General features: G+C 49.7%; 1 protein-coding gene across 7 annotated transcripts in view; it reads left to right on the top strand.

Annotated features, from left to right (window-relative positions):
• Positions 1 to 9,859, top strand: part of TNC (tenascin C) — a 94,991-nt gene extending 85,132 nt beyond the window's left edge. For all 7 annotated transcript variants that reach the window (XM_037059139.1, XM_037059140.1, XM_037059142.1 and 4 more), the window contains 6 exons: positions 1,738 to 1,870; positions 3,486 to 3,637; positions 4,536 to 4,632; positions 5,458 to 5,619; positions 7,841 to 8,004; positions 9,128 to 9,859. In XM_037059139.1, coding sequence (XP_036915034.1) covers positions 1,738 to 1,870; positions 3,486 to 3,637; positions 4,536 to 4,632; positions 5,458 to 5,619; positions 7,841 to 8,004; positions 9,128 to 9,238 — 819 coding nt within the window. In that variant the 3' untranslated portion in view covers positions 9,239 to 9,859. The remainder of the gene's footprint in view (positions 1 to 1,737; positions 1,871 to 3,485; positions 3,638 to 4,535; positions 4,633 to 5,457; positions 5,620 to 7,840; positions 8,005 to 9,127) is intronic.
• The last annotated feature ends 10,627 nt before the right edge of the window (positions 9,860 to 20,486 follow it).

Here is a 20,486-nt window from a genome sequence, read left to right as displayed (position 1 = left end):
GTGGGCATCAGAGGCCAGTAGAGATAGACTGGCATGTCCGATCTGCCATGCTCAGCCAGAAGTGGACACACATTTCTAGTTACCATCATGGCCCTGCTTGGGGTTGGTATAACAACGAACTAACTCCCTGTGTGAAGAGAGGCAAGTTTCTTACTTCCTACGGGTGGCAGTGTTCACATCTATAAAATGAGTGCATTGGACCCACCAATCTCTAAGGTCCCTTCCTGGCCAGGCAGGAATTTGGTGTTCTAGGATTTGGTGTTCTCCTAAAGTCAGGAGTCTCATTTCAATCTATCCTAGTTGCCTAGAAAATGACTTTGCACAGCAACCTAGAGAGCTCGTAGGTAATTGTATCCCCAAGTAATTCAATGAACCCAGCTCTGTACCTGATCCTTCCCCAAGGGCCAGACCTGGGGACCATGCAAAGGTCACTGGGTCACTGATATCAAATGAGCATACACCCTGGTTTACTTTCCTGCATGTCCAGTTCCCAGCTTTATGTGAGTCACCAGAAAGTCAGATTGGTGTAGAACGGAAGAGTCCTGGATGGGACATTGGAGGACCATCCTCTGCCACCAATAAATTATGGAGTGACAGCAAGTCTCTCAGCTTCTCTGAAACCCCTCCCCCATTGGAAGAATCAGGATAACTTCACCTGCTGAGTCATGAGGATGCAGAGAACCTTCCGGGGGCCTCCATACTGAGCCATCACTGCCTAACCCCAGTCGGCCATGTCTGCAGATTGTACGGGCACTACTGCGTTTGGTTAGCTGGGAATGCAGGTGGAATTCCAACCCCACACACCAAGGTTGTTTGCTAAAAGGTGACTTCACAGGCATGGGAAGCTAGAAAGAAGACTTGAAAAGAAAGAGAATTTCCTGCAAATTGAAACCGGTCACCTCTGGGCAGCATCACGGCGACCAGTCACAGACTACACGCATAGTTAGTTTGCAGATGTGTATGGCAGCTGCACACATCGGCCTCTCCTGGATGCCTTGGTTCTAGAAGAGAGGCGTGCTCCGTCAGCCCAAGCCTTCACATGCCCTGCCTACCCAGCACTGTAATCACCTCCTGGCTGACGAGAGCTCCAAACTGACTGGGCTTCAAAATCACCTGGGGAGTCTCTTAAATAGGCACCTGGTCAGGCCCTACTTCCAGCCCCTATGATCTCGTCTGGGATGGAGCCCAGGTGTTGCATTATTCTAAAGCTTTCCAGAGGACTGTGAAAAAGAGCCGTATTTAGGGACCACTGATATAACTGTCTCAAAGTCTAAACCTTTTGTCCTTTGTGTAATCCACCTTGCTACCAGACTAAATTTGGCTCATGTCATAAACCTTTCAGGAATCTCCATTTCTTATCATGACAAACTCTAAATTCCATAGCATGGCATTTAAGGCCCCTTGTCACCTGGTCTTTTCCTACCTCTCCTGTCACTCCCTCACCGAAAACCAAGGATGACTGAGGCCGATTGTTGCCTTTTCACATTATTTTAATTAGCTCTGCCTCTTCTGGGCCCAAGACCTTAGCTCGTGCTGCGTTCCTCCGTCTCTGACATCTGAGGAGTGAGCATGGAAGCTGGCACAGATTGGGACCAGTGGGTTCCTATTGAATAAAGAAATAAATGGGGGTAAAAGGGAAGAAAAAGAAATACATGGATGGTTGAATGAGTGAATGCACCATCTGTACCCAAGGATTTATGTGGCCAAAAGTTATTATATTCTTTCTTCTGCCCTTAGGAAGTCATTTTGGGCCCAGACACCACCTCCTACAGCCTAGCAGAGCTGAGTCCATCCACTCACTACACAGCAAAGATCCAGGCACTGCACGGGCCCCTGAGGAGCAAGCTGGTCCAGACCATCTTCACCACAGGTAAGCAGCTCAGGGACCACACTTCATGAGCTGAACCAACCCTCCTCTCCTTCTCTGCTACATTAAACCTTTCTACCAACCTCTAAAAAGGATTAGTTCCCTGCGACTACCTGAAAGCCCAGGGAATGTGGGTGCAAAGGATAATGGGACTCATGGCAAAAGGGGAGGAGAGTCAGTAGTGAGAATATCTGAACTCAGTCCTCATTTCCACCATTTGCTCTGCATGACTCAGGAAAATCACTGCCATTCTCTAAGCCTCAGTTATCCCATCTATAAAATGGGATTAATAATCATCCCTTCTTCACACGACTGTTGTGAGGGTCCTTGCATTGTATTTGTCATCCTTGCCCATTGTGCAGTCCATTCTTGGGGCTCATTGTAAGCTTAGGGTCCCTCTCTTTTTTTCTTAGGATGTCAGCATTTACAAAGCCTGTCCAGATTCAAAATCACACACCTGTCTTCCCACCAAGATGGTGTGGTGAGCCAGGAATACCATACCCAGTTTTTGGTGGGGAAACGCGGGTTCCCAGAGACTCAGTGACCTTCTCAAGGCTCCACCATGAGTTAGAGTCAGATTTGGGCTCAGGTGTTCCAGGACCAGGGCACCGTCTCTGCACCCTGCCACTGGGGGGTCTTCTGAAGATAGCAGACATGCAAGGCATTCCACTGGTGAATAAGAGGAAGCAGCCATTCCTGAGAAGGGAGGCGTTGGTCTTTGGAGAGCCTTGAACCTGCCCTTCACACTTCACTCTGGTCACTCTGCATACACCTGCTAAGGGAAGTGCACAAACGTACCTCTGACAGAACTTATGCCAGGTGCTGAGAACACAACAACAGTGCTGAGAACACAATAATATGAGTGTGCCCTAAAGATGCTCTCAGGCTAGGGCTATGAAAGAGACAACAGCTAATGCTGCAACTTCAGGTGGAGGTAAAGTACAGTGGCCCAGTAGGGAGTCAGATCAGAAAAAAGAACTCCTCTGGCCATCAATTCTCTGTGCCACCTGTTAAACACAGACCCAAGACGGTCTGTATCCATCATGTTTTTAATGTTTTGCATCACAGTATTGCACTTGGAGATTCCCCAGGCATTCTCATGTTCCCCCATCTAAGATTCCCAAGCGCAGGGCAGTTAAATGCCTTCTCTAGCATCCCAAGGCAAGGAAGGGGCAAGTTGAGGACTGGAACCCTCGTCTTTGGTTTCTGAGTTGTCTGATGACACTGGGATGCATCCAGCCTCACAGAGTGCCCTGATGCACAGTGGGCCACCCGCAGGGTGCTAGGAATCCAGCCATCCTGGCCAGCACCTGTGTGCTCATCAGACGCTGCCCGGCTGCTCCAGGCAGATCAAGGCCAGCCTCCTACATGCCCATCCGAGTGGCTTAGTCTTCCCCCCACTGCCATCGCTGATGGCTTCCACCCATCTGAGGGACAGAGATGGATGTGTCCCTTACATCCATAATCTCTACGCCTCATTGTGCCCTCGCAAAATAGATTCTGTCCCCGTCTTGCATGTAAGGGAAAACATCTCAGGGAGGGTACGTCATCCAGCCAACAGAGTAGCACCACCTCAGGTCTCCCACTCTGACAGCCACCTTTTCCTCTCCTCCTGCAGTTGGACTCCTGTACCCATTCCCCAGGGACTGCTCCCAAGCCATGCTAAATGGAGACACGACCTCTGGCCTCTACACCATTTATCTGAACAGTGATAAGACCCAGCCTCTGGAGGTCTTCTGTGACATGACCTCTGATGGGGGTGGATGGATCGTGAGTATCACTGAAACCTCAGTCAAGGGGCCTGGGGGCAGAGGGCACGTGGGGCGGGTAGGACTCGGAGGTCCTCTCCCTGCACTCTGACCCCAAGGTGCATGAGGCTTTGTCAGATAGCGCCTGTCACACAGAGACACTCAGGGGTTAGCTCTCACACCAAAGACTGGGAAAAAGCTGAGGGTTAAAAAACAGAAGAAAATCATTTGCTTGTGATTTACTTCCTCTGGCCCTCAGCTCTGTGATGCGTAAACATGACAGTGGTCATAAACCCACTCTGTGTATTAATTAGTACCTGCTCTCCACCAGGCAGTGTGCCAAGAGCTTTATGTGAATTATTTCAATCTCTACCATGCAATCTGGGTAGCATTTTGCAATTGACAAACTTTTTTTTTTTTCATTGTTGTTCAATTACAGCCCCAATTTTTCCCCTGCTGTTCCCTGTCCTGCCCATCCCTCCCCCCACTCCCTCTGCCAATCCCTACCCTGTTGTCCAAAGACTTAAATAAACCCTCTTTTTTAGAGCAGTTTTAGGTGCAACAAAATGGAGCGCACGGTACAGTGAGTGCCCAATACCCCCACGCAGCCCCCACCTGCAGTCTCTCCTGCTATCATCATCTCACCCCAGGATGATGCATTTGTTACGGGGGTGCCGGTGCATTGATTGACACATGATTCCCACTCAGAGCTGTGTGGTATTTTCAGTGCCTGTTCTTTAAGTGGGGACACCAAGGCTCAGAGAGGGGAGGTGACCTGCCCAGCGTTACCTGGCCAACGAGTGGCGGACAGAGCTGGGGACTGGTGCTTCCCTGCAATCTAGTGCTCGCCCTCTCAGGAAGACGCCTTCTCCCTCCTTCAGTAGCTTGCACGCACCCAGCTTCACTGGTTACGTTCACAGGTATTCCTGAGACGCAAAAACGGGCATGAGGATTTCTACCGAAACTGGAAGGCCTATGCTGCTGGCTTTGGGGACCGCAGAGAAGAATTCTGGCTTGGTAACGCAGCCCTGCATGTCTGTGACCCGAACGCCCATGTCTGCCCTCCTTGTCACTGTCCCAGCCCACAGCAACCTATAGGAGAGAGATGGATGAGGAGGAGACAGCTCTGGTAGTAGACTCAGAATCTCAACTCCTCAGTGGAAAATACTTTAAATTCTCTGGATCATTAAAAATAAAAATCTGGCCGAGGGAGAGCCAACAGCCAGGCCTTAAGAATGAGCTTAGCCTTAAGTCATTCACTGAACCATTTATAGAATCGTCCTTACCAATGCCATGAACTGCTTCTGTTCTGGTCTCCCAGGGCTGAGATGGGCTGTTTATAACCATCACCTCTAAGCACCCCTGTAAGGTACAAAATCCCCATCTTACCAAGTGAATATGTAGGCATTTGAGCTGCAATTTGAAATCTTCCAAGCCAACAGTACATCCTCACACCCTCACAGCTGCCATTTTCCCACAACCTGCCAGCAGAGGGCACTGTCCTCTGCACCAGTGCCTAGGCAGGGCAGGTGGATCCCTCTGTCATCCACTGTCCTTCACTTGTAAGGAGCTTTAGAGTTTATAAGGAGTTTTCCCACCTTACCTCCTTTGATCTTCACAATACCCTAGGAGGTTGGCAGGGCAAAGCTTGTCACCCTGATTTTACCTGAGGCTCAGAAACATCATCTGTTTCGCCTGGTGTTGCACCAGCAAGGAGCCAGCCTGGGTCTGTGTGTGACTCAAGTCTCCGTAGCGTACACAGCCACCGCTCTGACACAGTGGAGTGGAAGTAATGGCCTCAGTCACTGTGCTTCTGCATCAACCCCTGCCTGTCATCCACAGGGCTGGACAACCTGAACAAAATAACATCCCAGGGGCAGTATGAGCTCCGCGTGGACCTGCGGGACCATGGGAAGACAGCCTATGCTGTCTACGACAGGTTCAGCGTGGGAGATGCCAAGACTCGCTACAAGCTGAAGGTGGAGGGGTACAGCGGCACAGCAGGTAGGAACCACAGGACCAGCTCGTGTTCTCAGCTGATTCTTCCTTTCGTCATCCCGTCCTTCATGAGTCCACCCACAGATTGCATCAACAACTAGGTGAATCCCTACTGGGTGCTAATGCGGAAGAACTGCTGTTGAACACGGTTGGGGAGATAGATATTTTGGTCACTGAAACAGAGGAGGTTGGGACGCAGGACAAGCAGGACTGATCTGTAGCTGCCATCGCTTAAAACTACATCTTCTTATCCACTTTTAGATACAGGTTTTAGACTGATAGAAAAACAGCCTCTCAGGCCTTAATACGCACATGAGCCAGTGCTTCTCAGGTTACTGTGACACATGACCCCCCGGGGCATCCTGGGAATGTGCCGTGCTGACACACCCAGAGTCAGCATTTTTTCCAAGTTCCCTGGTGATGCCACCCACTGTGGGTGGTGTGGCTGGTCTGTGCAAACCGTCCACTCCATCACCCAACGGCTTGAATCTCTTCTAAGACATCCCTGTCACACAGTCATCCAGACTCAGCCCGACCACTAGCTCTCCAGCGGCCTTTTCATTCCTTGTCTCGTCCATAACCTAGTTCATATCTCAAAGATTTCTTTGACTTGAAATGACCTTTGCATGGTTTTCTGGCTCCCCTTTAGAGGAGAAATAAGTAGGGAAACAACATGCATTTAGGCCTAGTAGGTAATAATCTCTTTCACAGATATCTCCCGTACATTACCCCCATTTAACTCTCGCAAAAACCATGCCAGGAAGACACAGGGGAGAAAACCAAGGCTCAGAAAAGCTTGGCGATTTGCCCAAGGTGAGACAGCTCGTAGCAGGTGGGCCCAGGGCACCAGCCTGGCTGCAGAAGCTGTTCCTGGTATCAAGGCAGGTCAGGTCTGAGAGTGTGCCCACCCCATGCTCCCCAGGCCCACTTTGGGCGGCTCTCAGTCGTGTATGCAAAAACAGAAGAGACAGATGCTGCGGGACATACCCAGCCTCTCTGAGCCCTCCAAGGAAACGTGTATAATGGGGGGAAACACCTCCTGATAAGGGTTCACCAAAAGCCAGGCTCAGTCAAAGAAGAGAGGGAACTCTAAGAGAAGAGGAAGACCTGGGGGTAAAAACTATTTTTGTTCTTTGAGGGATCCCTCAAAGAATTCTGGTGGTTTACAACCTGGCAATAAATACCTCTTTGACTGAGACAGCCTCAGGCAAAAAGGGTCTAGTTACCTGGCAGACAAAGATGCTGCTGGAGCTGCAGGAATGAGCGAGCCCCCGCCCACCGGCCTCTCGGTTTTCCCACCTCAGATGAGCTGGGATGTGCCCCTGCACAAAGGCAGCCCTTACAGGGGGCATCTCATCGGCTCTGCCTGCCATGTTCACGCTCTTGGCAGCTTAAAAGGGCATCTGAGCCCTCGGACAACTTGCTCCGAAATATCAGGCTCGTGAGCCATGGCATTTCATATTTTTATGCACCGGGTGGGGAGTGAGGTACACAGAAAGAAAGGGCACGTAAATGTTCCTAAAATTCAGTGTGTTCAATTACAAAGTAGAGTCCCAGAAAGCACTATCTATAAATGGACTTTTTGTCTAAGAAGCAGGGGATGCTGGTCCCATAAACACTATGAAAAATATGTAAAACACAGGCTATTTGGTGACATCTAATAACTGAAGGGTTTTCATTCTAAGTGTGGCTCTAAATAGTTGTATTTGGGGAAAGCATTCTTAAACACAGATTTCTCACATCGCTCAGTGAGCTCCTTTATGGAAAAATCCAACAAATCATAAAAATAACAATCCTAACTCTTTGCTCAGCACCCTACCTTTATAGCATACACCTTCATATACGGTCCCAACAGCACCCTGAGGTGGATAGAAGCAACATGCTGGTTCCATTTTTTAGATGAGAAAACTAAGGTTCAGCAAGAGGCTTGACTTGTGCAAGGTCACAGCTAGGGAACAGAAGACCTGGGACTTGAAGCTGGACCCTCCAAAGCCACCCATGGCCCTCTTTCTACCAGATTATCGGAATCTGATCAGATGCTGCTTCCATCAGAAACACATCTGTGGGTGGCACTCACAACCCATCCAGTCCTGTATGTGATCCTACATCTGGGTCCAATATTCAAGGCCGGCCCACCCCCTTTCCATTGTCCCCCCTGGTTTTGCCCTTCGCAACCCACAGGAAACTCCAGCTGGGATCTCTCAGGTGCACACTTTCTCTCTCCCAGGTGATTCGATGGCCTACCACAATGGCAGGTCCTTTTCTACCTTCGACAAGGACACGGACTCAGCCATCACCAACTGTGCTCTGTCCTACAAGGGGGCCTTCTGGTATAAGAACTGTCACCGTGTCAACCTAATGGGCAGATATGGAGACGATAACCACAGTCAGGTGAGTAGATTGTGAGGCCGAGGGCCAGGCTTGGGAAGCTGGCTGGGGGTGAGACTAGGAGGCAGGAACCTCAGGTAGGTGGTGTGTTTTTCCCAGTACCACAGGGAGAAACCTCAGTGACAGTGCAGGTCAGGTGAAATTATAGAAACAGCATGAGTCAACTCTCGCAGTTCCAGAGGGGAACCACGGGTCAGGTGGATTTCAGAACAGAAAGCTCTTCCCAGACAAAATCTCTGCATGCCAGAAGGAGAGCAGATTCGGGGAGGCCATCCAGGTGAAGCCAGGCGAGCACAGGTGTTTCCTCCGTCTCATTACGTTGCTGGCCACACTTCCACTCTGTGCATTATCGCATCGCCTTCCCTGCCTTTCCCCCAACATCAGTGTAGCACAGTCTCCCTGAAAAATAAAAAAAGCTACATGCCAAAAGGAAGCCGCTTGGTCCATCCTCCCAGCCAATTTTGGCAGAAGAAGGAGAGCATGCAAAAGGCCACCAAAGAGGGCTGGGAGCCCGGTCCTAACTGACTCTGCTCCAGCCGCTATGACAGATCCTTCACAAATCCGTTTCATCTTCATAGCAACCTTTCAAGGTTGTTAGACCTTTAAAAAATAGTGAACCTGAGGCCCAGAAATGTTGGTAACTTGTTCAAGACCATTTCTCTCTCAGGCAAGAGCACTGAGATTTAATACTATGTGCCAGGGTCCAAAACGTGTTACATCTGTGGTCGTTCCGCCTTTCCACACCAACCCCTATTAAAGTGCTTTGTAGGCAGCCTGTGAATTATAGACTCCCCTGGATACAGCTACTCAACCCTGTAACGTCCAGTCAGGATCTGAATCCCGTTAGTACCATGCCTCACGATGGCAAGTTTCATCAGCCGCCACTCGGTTTAAAGGTCGAAGATCACACCACAGTGGCTTTTGACTAAAGTGAAATCACTGAGTCAGATCCCGCCAGGCCCTCTGAGAGTTTCCCCTGCCCAGAGCAATAGACGCAGAGGCAGGAGACAGCTGTGAACTACCAAATAGCCACGTGGAAACAGACCCGTTCCCTCAGCTGAGGAGCAACGGTCCGTGACCGCCTCGCCCAGCGGCACCCAATCTGGAGGGCTTCTCTCTCTTGCAGGGTGTTAACTGGTTCCACTGGAAGGGCCACGAGCACTCAATCCAGTTCGCCGAGATGAAGGTGAGACCCAGCAACTTCCGAAATCTGGAAGGCAGGCGCAAACGGGCGTAACATTCGGGGACAACTGGGAGAGAAGTGTAGGGCCCAGCGGAAGACAAGAACTCTACCAAAGTATCAGTACAACCCATCTAACCGTCGTCAAGCCACGCCCGGGCCCTTGGCAGGAGTTAACCCTGACCAGGGAGCCTCGGGGCCGCGGGCGGGAGCGCTGGCCTCCGCACTCCGCGATTCCTTCCTTCGCACCAAAGACAACGGTCTCCAGCAGGTTTCTGCTTTGTTGCTCGAATCAGCAAATCGCTCCCGGGACAGCAGCACAGGAGTTTCCGGTTTCCCTCCTCCCCGCGGCTCTGGGAGTGGGAGAGGGGGCGCTGCGCAGGGGTAGTCTGTTCTAGAACCAGCTGTACTTTACGCAGAGCTGCGTGATTCATTATCACTATTTTTGTTAGCAACGGTTCGATGTGTGTCATTGGGAGCCATGCCTGTTTTCTACATTTCGTACTGCGGAACCCAGAAAAGCAATGCCGTTTCCATTTTAAGGATGTAATTAATGTTATTAATATAATAATGATGATGAAAGCTAAAGACTTTTAAAGACATCTCCCTTTCCAAAACACACGTGGACAGTACCTGATTGTATTTTTTTTAATAAAAGCACAAGTACTTTTAAACAAAGCTGTAGTTTGGCCTTTCGCTGCTGAGCCTGAATCCCACCAATGCCAGCGAGCTTGAACAGAGGGGGTGCTGGAACATGAAGGTGAGGAGGGGCGTGGTCACGCGGGAGAGGGAGGGCCGGAAGGGAGGGGAACGCATTTCTGGATGAAGTTGAACAACTTTGCAAAAAGCTTACAACTTCAGATTCGGCTTCTTGCTCACTATGTCCAAGACTAATCGTTTATGGCTTAAAAGATGTTTTTACACCCATTTTCTAAAGTAATCTCCTAACAATTTTATGACATAGACGAGGTGAGAATTGTTATCATACAAGAGTTAAAATTCCCAGAAGCAGAACTGCCTGGGTTCAAATCCTGGCTCCACCATCCCCTCATTCCCTAACCTCTCTGTGCCTCAGTTTCCTCATCCGGAAAGTGGGGAGGCTCACACTTCTTAATTTCAAAGCATTTCTGTGAAAAATAAATGATATTATCCATAGGAAGCCCTTAGCATAGTGTCTGGCATATATTAAGTGCTAATAAGCATTAGTTATCCTACTATTCCTTTTTAAATTGTATTTGTTGATTTTAGAAAAGAGAAGGGAAGGAAGAGAGAGAAGAGAAACGCCATTTTTTTTGTTTGTTTCACTTATTCGTTCCTTCATTGATTCTTATACGGGCCCTGACAGGGGATCAAACCCACAACACGGGCGCATCAGGACGATGCTGCAACCAGCTGAGCTGTCCAAACAGAGTGTACTACACTTTGTATACGACGGATCGGGTTTCCAGGAAGCCCAATGACTTGTCTGTGGCTACGTACCCAATTAATAACGGAACTAGGATTTAGACTCTGGTCCTCTGGCCCCAATGTCCCTGCTCTCCCCCAGGCCCCTAATAAAAATCTCTCCTTCCCCAGGAAAAGGGGGGCCACGGTGACAATGTACAGGATGCAGAATGCGGAAGGTCAACTGGATCCCTCATCAGGATCCTACAATCCCCAAGTCTTAGGACTGAAGAGAATACCTGTTAGAAATATCTCCTTCTCCCCTCCTCAAAGCCCCCAAAGAGGGCAGGGCCAGTGTCTCCCAGCCCCATCCTGAATACTTCTGTGATTCAGGGAGCTCACTGCCCAGCGCAGCGGACCTCTTTGTGCTCAGGGAATGTGAGTCTGAACCACACATTATCCATTTCTCTTTTAAAACAAGGGTGTTGGGAGGATGGTGAAAGCAATCACCAGCTCATTCCTTTAGGAACTTTCAGCAAATTGACTTAGTTAATGAAACGGTTTGGGCTGATAGGCCTCATTCAAATGGAATGTGATGGCTCAGAAGTGAGGCTCAGAGGAATTTATGGCTCTGGCCAGACCCCTTGCTGCTGAGTTTATCATGCTTTAATAAGTACTGTCGTGTTATATACACAATTTGCTGTTCCAGATCATAAGACTTGTTGCCTGCAATTCAGCCATAGCAACACTCGCCTTGCTCTGTAAACCCAAACAAACTGGTGCCCTGCAACCCCCAGGCCTCAGTGGGAGCTTAACCCTCTCCTGCCTGCTGTCTTGGAGGTCTCTGAACTCCAGTCCCCTGCCCCCCAGAAAGTTAGATACAGCTAAGCCGGTAAGGTATTCCCCAGAAACTGCTCAAGAACCAAATTCTGACTCGTGAAGAAGTCACATCAAACAGGAGTCTTTCATTGTGGCCTTGGGAAGGTGGTAGATGCCCCCAGAAGAGGCCGAGGCCATGAAATTCTGTGCTTCACAGCTGGTTTCAAACCACCTACACACCCCAAGCTCTGGTTGAGAAGCTCTGGTCGAAAGTGCAAGGTCACCACATCTCAGACGCATTCCAGTCCAGTCACTGAGTCTGTGGCTTCATTCAAGCAACCTCCTCCATCCAGAAAGCTCTCCTGAAATTCTACTCCACCCTCAACGTCAAAGCCCACATCTGGCCCCAACCCTCATGAAACACTCAGCAGCTCTCCACTGAGAATTAATTTCCAGGGTGTTTGGTCTTCCCTTTGCCCCTCCCCATCTGCCCACCTCCCTTCTCCCTGCCCTGTACCCTTTAAGGCCCCCGTGTGTGAATTATATCAATGCACTTCCCTGCCTGGGGTGGGGAGGAGTCGGGTACTTATTTTCCAGCTCCATCTCTATGGCATCATCGTGGGCTGACAGTTTCCCTCATAACAGAGATACAGGCCAGTCAATTGAGCATCTCCACACAAGTCTCCCATCAGGTTTCAGAGGACTACTTCTGCCCTTGCCCCTCAGGCCCAGGGCGGTCTCTGTACCTCAGCCGCCGCTAGACCTGGGGAACCACACCAGCCCATGTGGTTCTCCCCCACCCTGCCCACACCACCACAAAGAGAGCCCCTCAACTCACACCCACTCCCGTACCTCACCCTCAGAACACTCACACTCACAAGGCTGTCCTTTTGCCTCGCCTCACTGTGTCTAGTCACGCCTCTCTCCCTGCTGCAGACATTGGTCATCTATTGCCTTCCCAGTGTCTAAACTCCTTTCTAGTTTTGGAGCATCTCCCATTGGGCGAGGACCCTGCTTCCCACCATGGAAGCCAAATGGAAAAATACTCTTTCCTCCTCCCCAGGGCAGCCAGAGTGCAGGCACATAACTCAGGCTTTGCCTATTGGATAATTACAGAGGGACTTTTACTTAGCCTTGAGCAAGGAATGCAAACCAAGGAGTCTATAAGGCTGGCTTGCCCACCTTCACAGTATCGACCACACAGCTCCACTGTCTGGGACGATGATCTATCCTGCCTTCTCCCCTTCTCGGCTTGCCCTCTCCCGTAGCCACTCTCCTTCCCACCATGCCTTGCCAACCCCAGAGTGTCCACAGCTCCTTGGGGGCTGAGCTGATTGGATCTCTCCTCCCAGGGTTTCTGACTTCCTTTCCATGTCAAGTCAGCAACGAGCACCCCACATACCCAGCACTAAGTGAACAAAATAACCACACCCCCCACCCTTGCTCAGCCTCCACACTGGGGACAGGATGGCAACAGCCACCACATCAGACCAGCCGATGGCAAACTGGAAACTGACACTGTGCTATGGGAGCGAGTACAGGACATGACGAGAACGTCCATTGGGCACTGCACCAGGAAGGCTTCCCCAAGGAAGGTCATTGGAACCATGATGCACACGATAAGGAGGAGTGAAGCAGGAGGAGGCAGAGGGCAGAGCATTTGTCTCTCCAGGCCCTGAGGCTGCCAAGCTGCAGGGAAGGAAAGCCCGGGGTCCAGAGGGAGCAGGGCCACCCAGTCCTGCAGGGGGGCCTTTGGTCCGGAAAAAGGATTTTGGTCCTTTTCCCAAGTGTAATAGGAAGCTACTTGGGAATTTTAAGCAGCGAAGTATTATGATCTTGTTTTTAATTCCTTTTTAACCATGTTTTTGTGGCAGTCTGGATTTGGGCAAGGAGGTACAAGATGGGAGAGGCCTACATGGAGGCCCCCGCGGGAGCCCAGGGAAAAAGGTTTGGGTGAACGTGGTGTCCTGAGGTGCAGAGTATGATTCTGAGAAAGACAGAAGGTAAAAACCACAGGACTTGGGGGATCCAGAGAGCTTCTCCATATCCACACTCCTGCCCCTGAGCTGCCCTCCATGCCTAGAGCGCATCTTTCCCGGACACGGATGTCATTCCAATTAGACCAGACTAATTAGGGATTTGGGGAGCTAGAGTCGAGGCCTCACTAACTCCAGGAGTGGGGAGGGCCGCAGGGTCCTGGAGCACTGGGGCTTCGCTGCTCAGATTTGGGTGAGGTGGGAGGGGGACTAGGGGAGCCTCCCCTGAGGCTACTATGGTTAGAATGAGGACGAGGCCGTGGCTGGACACAAAGGCTGACAGCAGTGCAGGGCCTTGCCTTGAAGGCTTTGTGTTCTCGGAGCCCAGCTGAGAATTTCTGAAGACATTTAAGGCAGGAGCGACATAATCAGCATTGCTCTTTAGGAAGCTCACTCTCGCACTAGAAAGACAACCTCCCCCCACCTGTGTTCCCTGGCCTCAGTGGGTGCTGGGATCCTCCAAGGCACACCCTTACAGGATGAGAGAGGGTGTGATATATCACTGGCCGGCAGAGGGCTCACTCTCCTCATCCTTTTTCCTATCCGGTGAGCCCCGAAAATGAACTGAAAGCTCAGAAAGGAAGCAGGAGAAGGATCTGTCCTTGATAACTGCTCCAATCCCAAAACTGGAAAATAGATTTCAGCATATTATAGGAAACACACACACACACACACACACACACACATAGTGAAAATAAGTAGCCGCCACATTGTCCCGGTGTATTGTAGTTACAGGTTAAGAAATGTGTTTCAGAGCAATAAAATGACTTCCAAGTTCACTTGGCCTTGAAGTGCTAGACCAAGAACTAAAACATAGGTCTTCTGCGCCCATCGGCCACACAGCCCAGAAGAGCACCATCTGCACACGTACCCTCTACCCATTCTCTCACTCGGTGCACACGGAGCACCTGCTGTGTGCCAGCTCCCACATGGCACTTTATAGTTTGCAAAGCAGGTGTGATCGTAACAACTTCTCAAAGTAATCCTCTTTGTAGCCAGAGCTGAGCTTGGGTCCTAAGTTTCACAATTACCGAACGATCTTGCTCTACTCGCGTAATTTTTCTTAGTATCCCTAAAAATGAGAATGAAGAGGGCCTACCGTGAAGAGAATGTGTGATGATTTAAAAGAGAAAATGGACGGAGCCTGGCCGGGAGAAAAATGCTAACACAGGTTTGTCTCCCTCAAGTTGGAAAGCTGAGCATCTGGGTGCAATACCTAAGTCTTCCAGCAGATGGCGGTCACCCCCGGCTTTAGGGAGGCTCTAAATGCAGAGCTCAGGGGAAAGCGTTGATGTGGACGCGATGTCAACGGGGCTCCTAGACTCACACTTTCAAGGAACACCTTCACTTCCACTCAAATCCCTCTCTCCATAAGGGGCTCAAACTCTGTCCAAGGCATGACAGGCCGTTTCTGCTGTTCTCGTCTCCCCTGTGCAAAACCCTCTGGTTTATCACATCTTGCAAATGTACATTGGGGTGGGGGATAGGAATGTGGGGGCAGGGGAGATAGGGACAGGGTTTCTGGCCCATGTGTCCAATCCCCACTCAGATTCCTGGCAAGGAGCACCGACCCCCCCCTTTCCTGCCACGTTCAATGGCCCCATTATATCAACGTCCCCCCACTAATTTACTTTTGCTTTTGACTTGCTTGCTGTTGGCTGTGAGGCCAAGATCACACTTTCCTACTCTCTACACTCATTTCTTTGGCTTCCCCCTGGGCCCTCCAAGAAAAAACTTCTATCTCCTTTCCTACAGCTCAACTTTCTATCCCAGAGTGAGGAGCACCTGGAGATAGGGACCAGTTCCTACTGCCCTTGATGTTTTTTTACTTTCTCTTCACCTCTAAAACCTGGTTAGATGGTGATCCACCCGAGGGCTTAGGAAGCATTGAAAAGAAAGTCAAAGGCCCTGTGTCCCAACCCTTGTCCCCCAGAGTCAGTCTATGCCCACAAAGAGGTGTAGAGTGATCCTCTTGCAATGCTGAGTCGAGTCATCTCATTCCGCTGCTTGAAACCCTCCAGAGCTTGCCATCTGGCTTAGAGCAAAGCCCGAGGTGTTACAGTGGCTTGAAGCCCCCAGCGATCTGTCACCTCATACTTCTGGGACCTCAACTCCTCTCTCATGACGCTCTAGGCACACTGGCCTGCCTCCTGTCCTTCAAACCCGGCAAACCCTCCCCCACCGCAGACCTCCTGCTGGAACACTGTTCCCCCAACACGTGCGTGGCTCATGTTCATTTCCTTCGGGCATCCTCCCAATGTCACCTTCTCAGCACCCTGCAGAAGCACACACATGCACAAACGCACGCACACACGCCCTGCACCCAGTACTCGTCTGTTTTTCTCCATCACATGTGTTTGCACCAGATATACTACTGGTTTACTTACTTATGGGCATGCTCTCTAGAAATATCGCTCCATGACAACAGGAACTTTATATATGTTTCCTCTCTGCTGTGTCTCCAGGCCCTAGAACAGAGCCTACTCTATGGTTTCCCAATCATGGTATGTTAACTGACCACATGGCCAGACCTGGGAGGAGAAGCCAGCAGTCCTGATTAGCCTCACTTTATTTTCTGTATAATGTGTTCGGTGTCAGCTCTGTTCCCAGATAATCATTGAAAGCAGAAACAAACAAACTCGGAGAGGACACAATTTTCCCAAAGCCTCCAAGCACTCAAGGAGAATTCAAAATCAGTTCCCGCTCAGCCACATCATTATTTCAACAGGTCAAAAACTAACGGTGTGATTTAAAGAAATAGCAAAGGGCCCCAGCTGGTGTGGCTCAGTGGATTGAGCATGGGCTGCAAACCAAAGGATCGCTGGTTCGATTTCCAGTCAGGGCACATGCCTGGGTTGCAGGCCAGGTCCCCCGTGCAGGGCATGTGAGAGGCAACCCACATTGATGTTTCTCTCCCTCTCTTTCTCCTTCCCTCTCTCTAAAATTAAATAAAAGATCCAGCAGGACATTCAGAGGGGAAAGCACCATAAAAATCAATCATTTGAAAGACAGAACATGGTATATGTCCAGCCAGAATCACTTCTCCCGGGACTTTCCACACACATGGGCTCTTCCAATTCTGGGCAGAGGCCCGGCCACCCCACCCTGCCCAGAATCGTCATTTCTCAAGGACTGGTGGGAAGTGAGCAGTATTAGCCGACCTGCCAAACCTTTTATTTACATGCACTAATTGTAAAAAGGTTCCTAAAAATGATAGGGACAGAGACACTGAGAGAGCATTTCCAGGTAAGGCAGGAATGTCACTAAACTGGGTTCACCTAGCTGAAGGCTCAAGAGCTTCTCTGCAAAGCACCACTGCCTCCCAGTGAGAGAGGAGGCTGGGTCATCCCCAGCGGGGAAGGTTCAGCTTCTCTCTGGAGATCAGGGTCTGGCACAAGTAACGCCCCTTTTGTATTACAAAATCTTTTATTACAAAAGCATAAGCATGTAATTCTGTAACATAACAATGTCACACTCAAGCACACCATGTGACATTTTAGGTGAAATGTTCAATTAAAACTATAAATTATTACACCCATATTATTACCCTGCCCACCACACCCAGGCAGGAGTTACTCCTGCCAGACCCTGTATGTCCACGCACCCAAAGCCTTCTAAGCGGTTATCAGGGGAGAGGGTGCAATAGGCCCCAGGTGTGTGAAAGGAGATTGAGAGAGACGCACACAGTGGACCCAGCTGAAGGGAGGCTGAGGACCACACTCTGCCTGGACCTCTTACAAGTGAGCCCCAGAGTCGGGTTGGGAAAAGCATCGATCTCCAGCCACAAGCCCAACTCCTAGGTGGCAAAGGGCAGTTCAGCGCAACACAGAGTTAGCTCCAGAGCAGGGCGCAAATACCACGAGGGTACAGATGAGCCTGCTGTGTTCACACTGCCTCCCCAGGTCTCCCCCCAGTTCGTAGAGCTCAAACACAGTCGGGATTCCTTTGTTAAGAAGTCAATTTATAACAACTGCCTGCAAGTCACTGGGAAAGAGGCCAAGATCACAACCAAGAACAGTAAAAAATAAGACATCAATTAATAGATGTCTTATTAATATATTTGTAAGATATCTGTTATCCTTAGAGGGTGAACACTTAGACAATCGGAATAGTGAGACCAGAAATACCACCTCTCTGGGAGAACAAAATGGGATGATAGCAGGGACAAAATCTCTGAAGGCCCATCACAGGAGGAAAAGAGAAGGCATATCCTGTCGGGTGGCAGAAAGAAGAACTTGGACTCAATGGTGAAATCTACCCGGGGACAGACTGCACTCAAGTAAAAAGAACATGTATCATTTGAAGCAGGAGCAGGCTCTCACAGAGGCCGTGAGCACCTGATAACGGAGGGACCCTTGGTCTCGGCGATGTAGGTGGGGCTTTGTCATGCCCCGTCCAGCCCTGAGATGGACTCACTCGGCCCCTCTGGTCCGGTTAGTTGTCTTATACAAGGTGTCCAAAATGTTTCTGCTCCAGGTCTTCAGTCTCCAGCCTGAGACTCAAAGGCAACGAAAGCAAACCATGAAAGAGTTCAGAGACCACGAAACACAGACGTTATTCCTAAGAAGAAAGGGAGCCCCTGAGGAGACCGGCCGTGAAATAAACGGGTTGAGTGTTCCTCTGCCCAGACAGAGCCCTTCCTCCGGGAGCGTGCTGGGGAGGAGCCATGACAAGCTAGCAAAACCCTAAACCTCCTGAAAATTGTATGTTTAATTAGTTTCTCTGAAGCGAGCTCCTTACAGAAAAATAAATCTGCAGCCCCAGCCGTGACTTACAGCCAGAGAATCTCACTGCCTCCTGGGCTACAGGAACCAAATTTCACTCTCTAACCGTCCCTCAGGAAGTTGCAGTGTCTCTACAAAGGAGATCTCACGTGTAAGAAAGAGATGCTGTTATCATTCAACTCCAGTCTCAGCCACCCCTTAATTCTTTTTCCCACTTCATCTAAATACCAACAGCATTCACATGGCATTCCAACGGTTTTATGTACAGCATGTAATACATGTTTTAATACTAAGGTCTGAGGTTGATTATAACAAGACCACTAGTCAGGGGATCAGGAAATTGACTCTCCAACCAGACGCTAGGGGCGTTGGGGGCATGGTTTCTTAGCAAACTCTGTATCGGCAGCATCTGGCAAGGAAGGGAGCAACAAGCTACATGAAATATGGAACCCACCACTCGGTGGTTCCGAGGTCTGGCCCTGCTCCAGAACCCGCGGAGCTGCCTTGAATAAGTCACAGGACTTCTCTGAGCGTCAGACTGTTTCCACTTTAAATCGGAAGTAATAACAGCTACCGAGTATGATTGCAGTAAATGCAGTAATGTACACAAAGTGTCCCAGAGGGTGTTTGGCACAGAACAGGTGCCGAGTCATGTGCCCTCCCTATTCTCTAAAGCCGTGCTTCCCACAAAGTAAATGACCAGCAAATGTTTGCCTGGATGATCAACAGGTAGAACTAAGATGAATGCTCTCAGTTAATTTGGAGAAGCACAGTCAGGTGAATTCATGACATCTGTGTTCAGGCAACCGCTCCGCAAAAGAGCTGGGGACGGAGGGAGGAAAGGAATCTAAAATTGGACTCTATCTCTGGCAACTGTGAGAGGCAGCCAACACTCGTATTTGTCTTGTGTGGTTCACACCATGATTTCTTTGTTGATATCTCAGCTCCAGAAAGCGAAGTCTCCAGATCTTCCAGCAGAGTCACAGAAGTCACTCCTTTTAATAGCTTTTCAGTGTAGAGCTGGACAGGTAGACACAGTTGCACTGTATTCAAAGGAGGATTCAAGCAACCCCATACCACATCCCCATGACATCCAGTCCCCACTTCCTGTGCCTGAAGGGCTTATAGCTCCAAGTGAATGTGTGCTTGATGCTGTGATCAGGGAGCAAAATACATGTCATCGATATGTTTTCTCCCTGCCTTCCGCACAAGGAGGGTAAGGACAAATTCGTGGTCCACTTTCTCCAGCCATCAGGGCTCAGGTCTGTGGCACAATCCGTTCCTTCTAGTTCCTCCCACCATTGTCTGCTCTTTTTCATCCCACTGGCTCAGTTTTACTTTGTGTTTAATCCTTAAACCAAAGCAAACCTTTCTACAGAAAGGTGAGATAACAGAACATTAAAAATAGGAAATTGCATGCCGATTCCCAATTTGGACTCCCCTACTTTGAAAAATGACTGACTTCCCTCCCTCAGAGTCACCATCTTTAAATGGTGACGGTGCTAAAAATTAACAACATGAAGCACTTGTAACAGCTCCAGATTCATCCCAGGCACTGTTATCATGGCCTCCTGTGTGGAAACTCACTTAACCCTCACAGAAACGTTATGGCAGAAGTATCACCATATACCCACTATACAGAGGAGGCACTGAGGCACAGGAAGGCTAGGAAACCTCAAAGCCCACTATTGAGGAGGCACTTTATTTACTGCAATTAGGACTCAAATGAAATGCTTTATTTAGTGCCCTATCATATGGGAACCAGGAAGATGGCCGTGCATGTAATTAATACACTGCAAACGCTGGCAGTGGAGCCAGCCACCCCGCACAGACACTGATTTTAATGATAAGGAGTAACTCCAATTTTCCTTCCATCATTAAATTTCACTATCAGGAACTACAGAACCTGACCATAGAAACAACAGAAGCCAAGAGGTTATTTATTGCTGTAACCGGGTTCATGGAGAACAGATCTGTAAGGCAAAGGGGCACACACGCTGTTTTTTCTCTGACGGCAAGGCAGACACATTCCTGGGCCGGCTCTTTCTCACCTAATGCATGGGGAACTGAGACAGGGACCGTGAGGTCCTTGTGAAGAGGAAAGCCTGCAGCCCCCGCTCTGTCCACAGTCTGGAAGGTGATTCACACTGTATTCACACAAGCTGGTCCTGCTGAGCTGGTCTCATGGAGAAATGGCTGTTCTCACCTGTGGCTTGAAAAACTGTGGCTTGAATTGGAAGGTACTGACTAGCGGTTCTTCATTTCAGAGTCTCTGGAACTCCAGCATCCACAGCAGGCTGTTTATCCTTCGGGCCAAGACTCAACAAAAGAGGTTCTTTAAGG

This window comes from Sturnira hondurensis, unplaced genomic scaffold, assembly GCF_014824575.4.
Source record: "Sturnira hondurensis isolate 20B ecotype Veracruz unplaced genomic scaffold, ASM1482457v3 Scaffold0010448, whole genome shotgun sequence".
NCBI lineage: Eukaryota > Metazoa > Chordata > Mammalia > Chiroptera > Phyllostomidae > Sturnira > Sturnira hondurensis.
The sequence above is the reverse complement of the archived record's forward strand: the minus strand, read 5'-3'. Positions and strand labels throughout refer to the sequence as shown.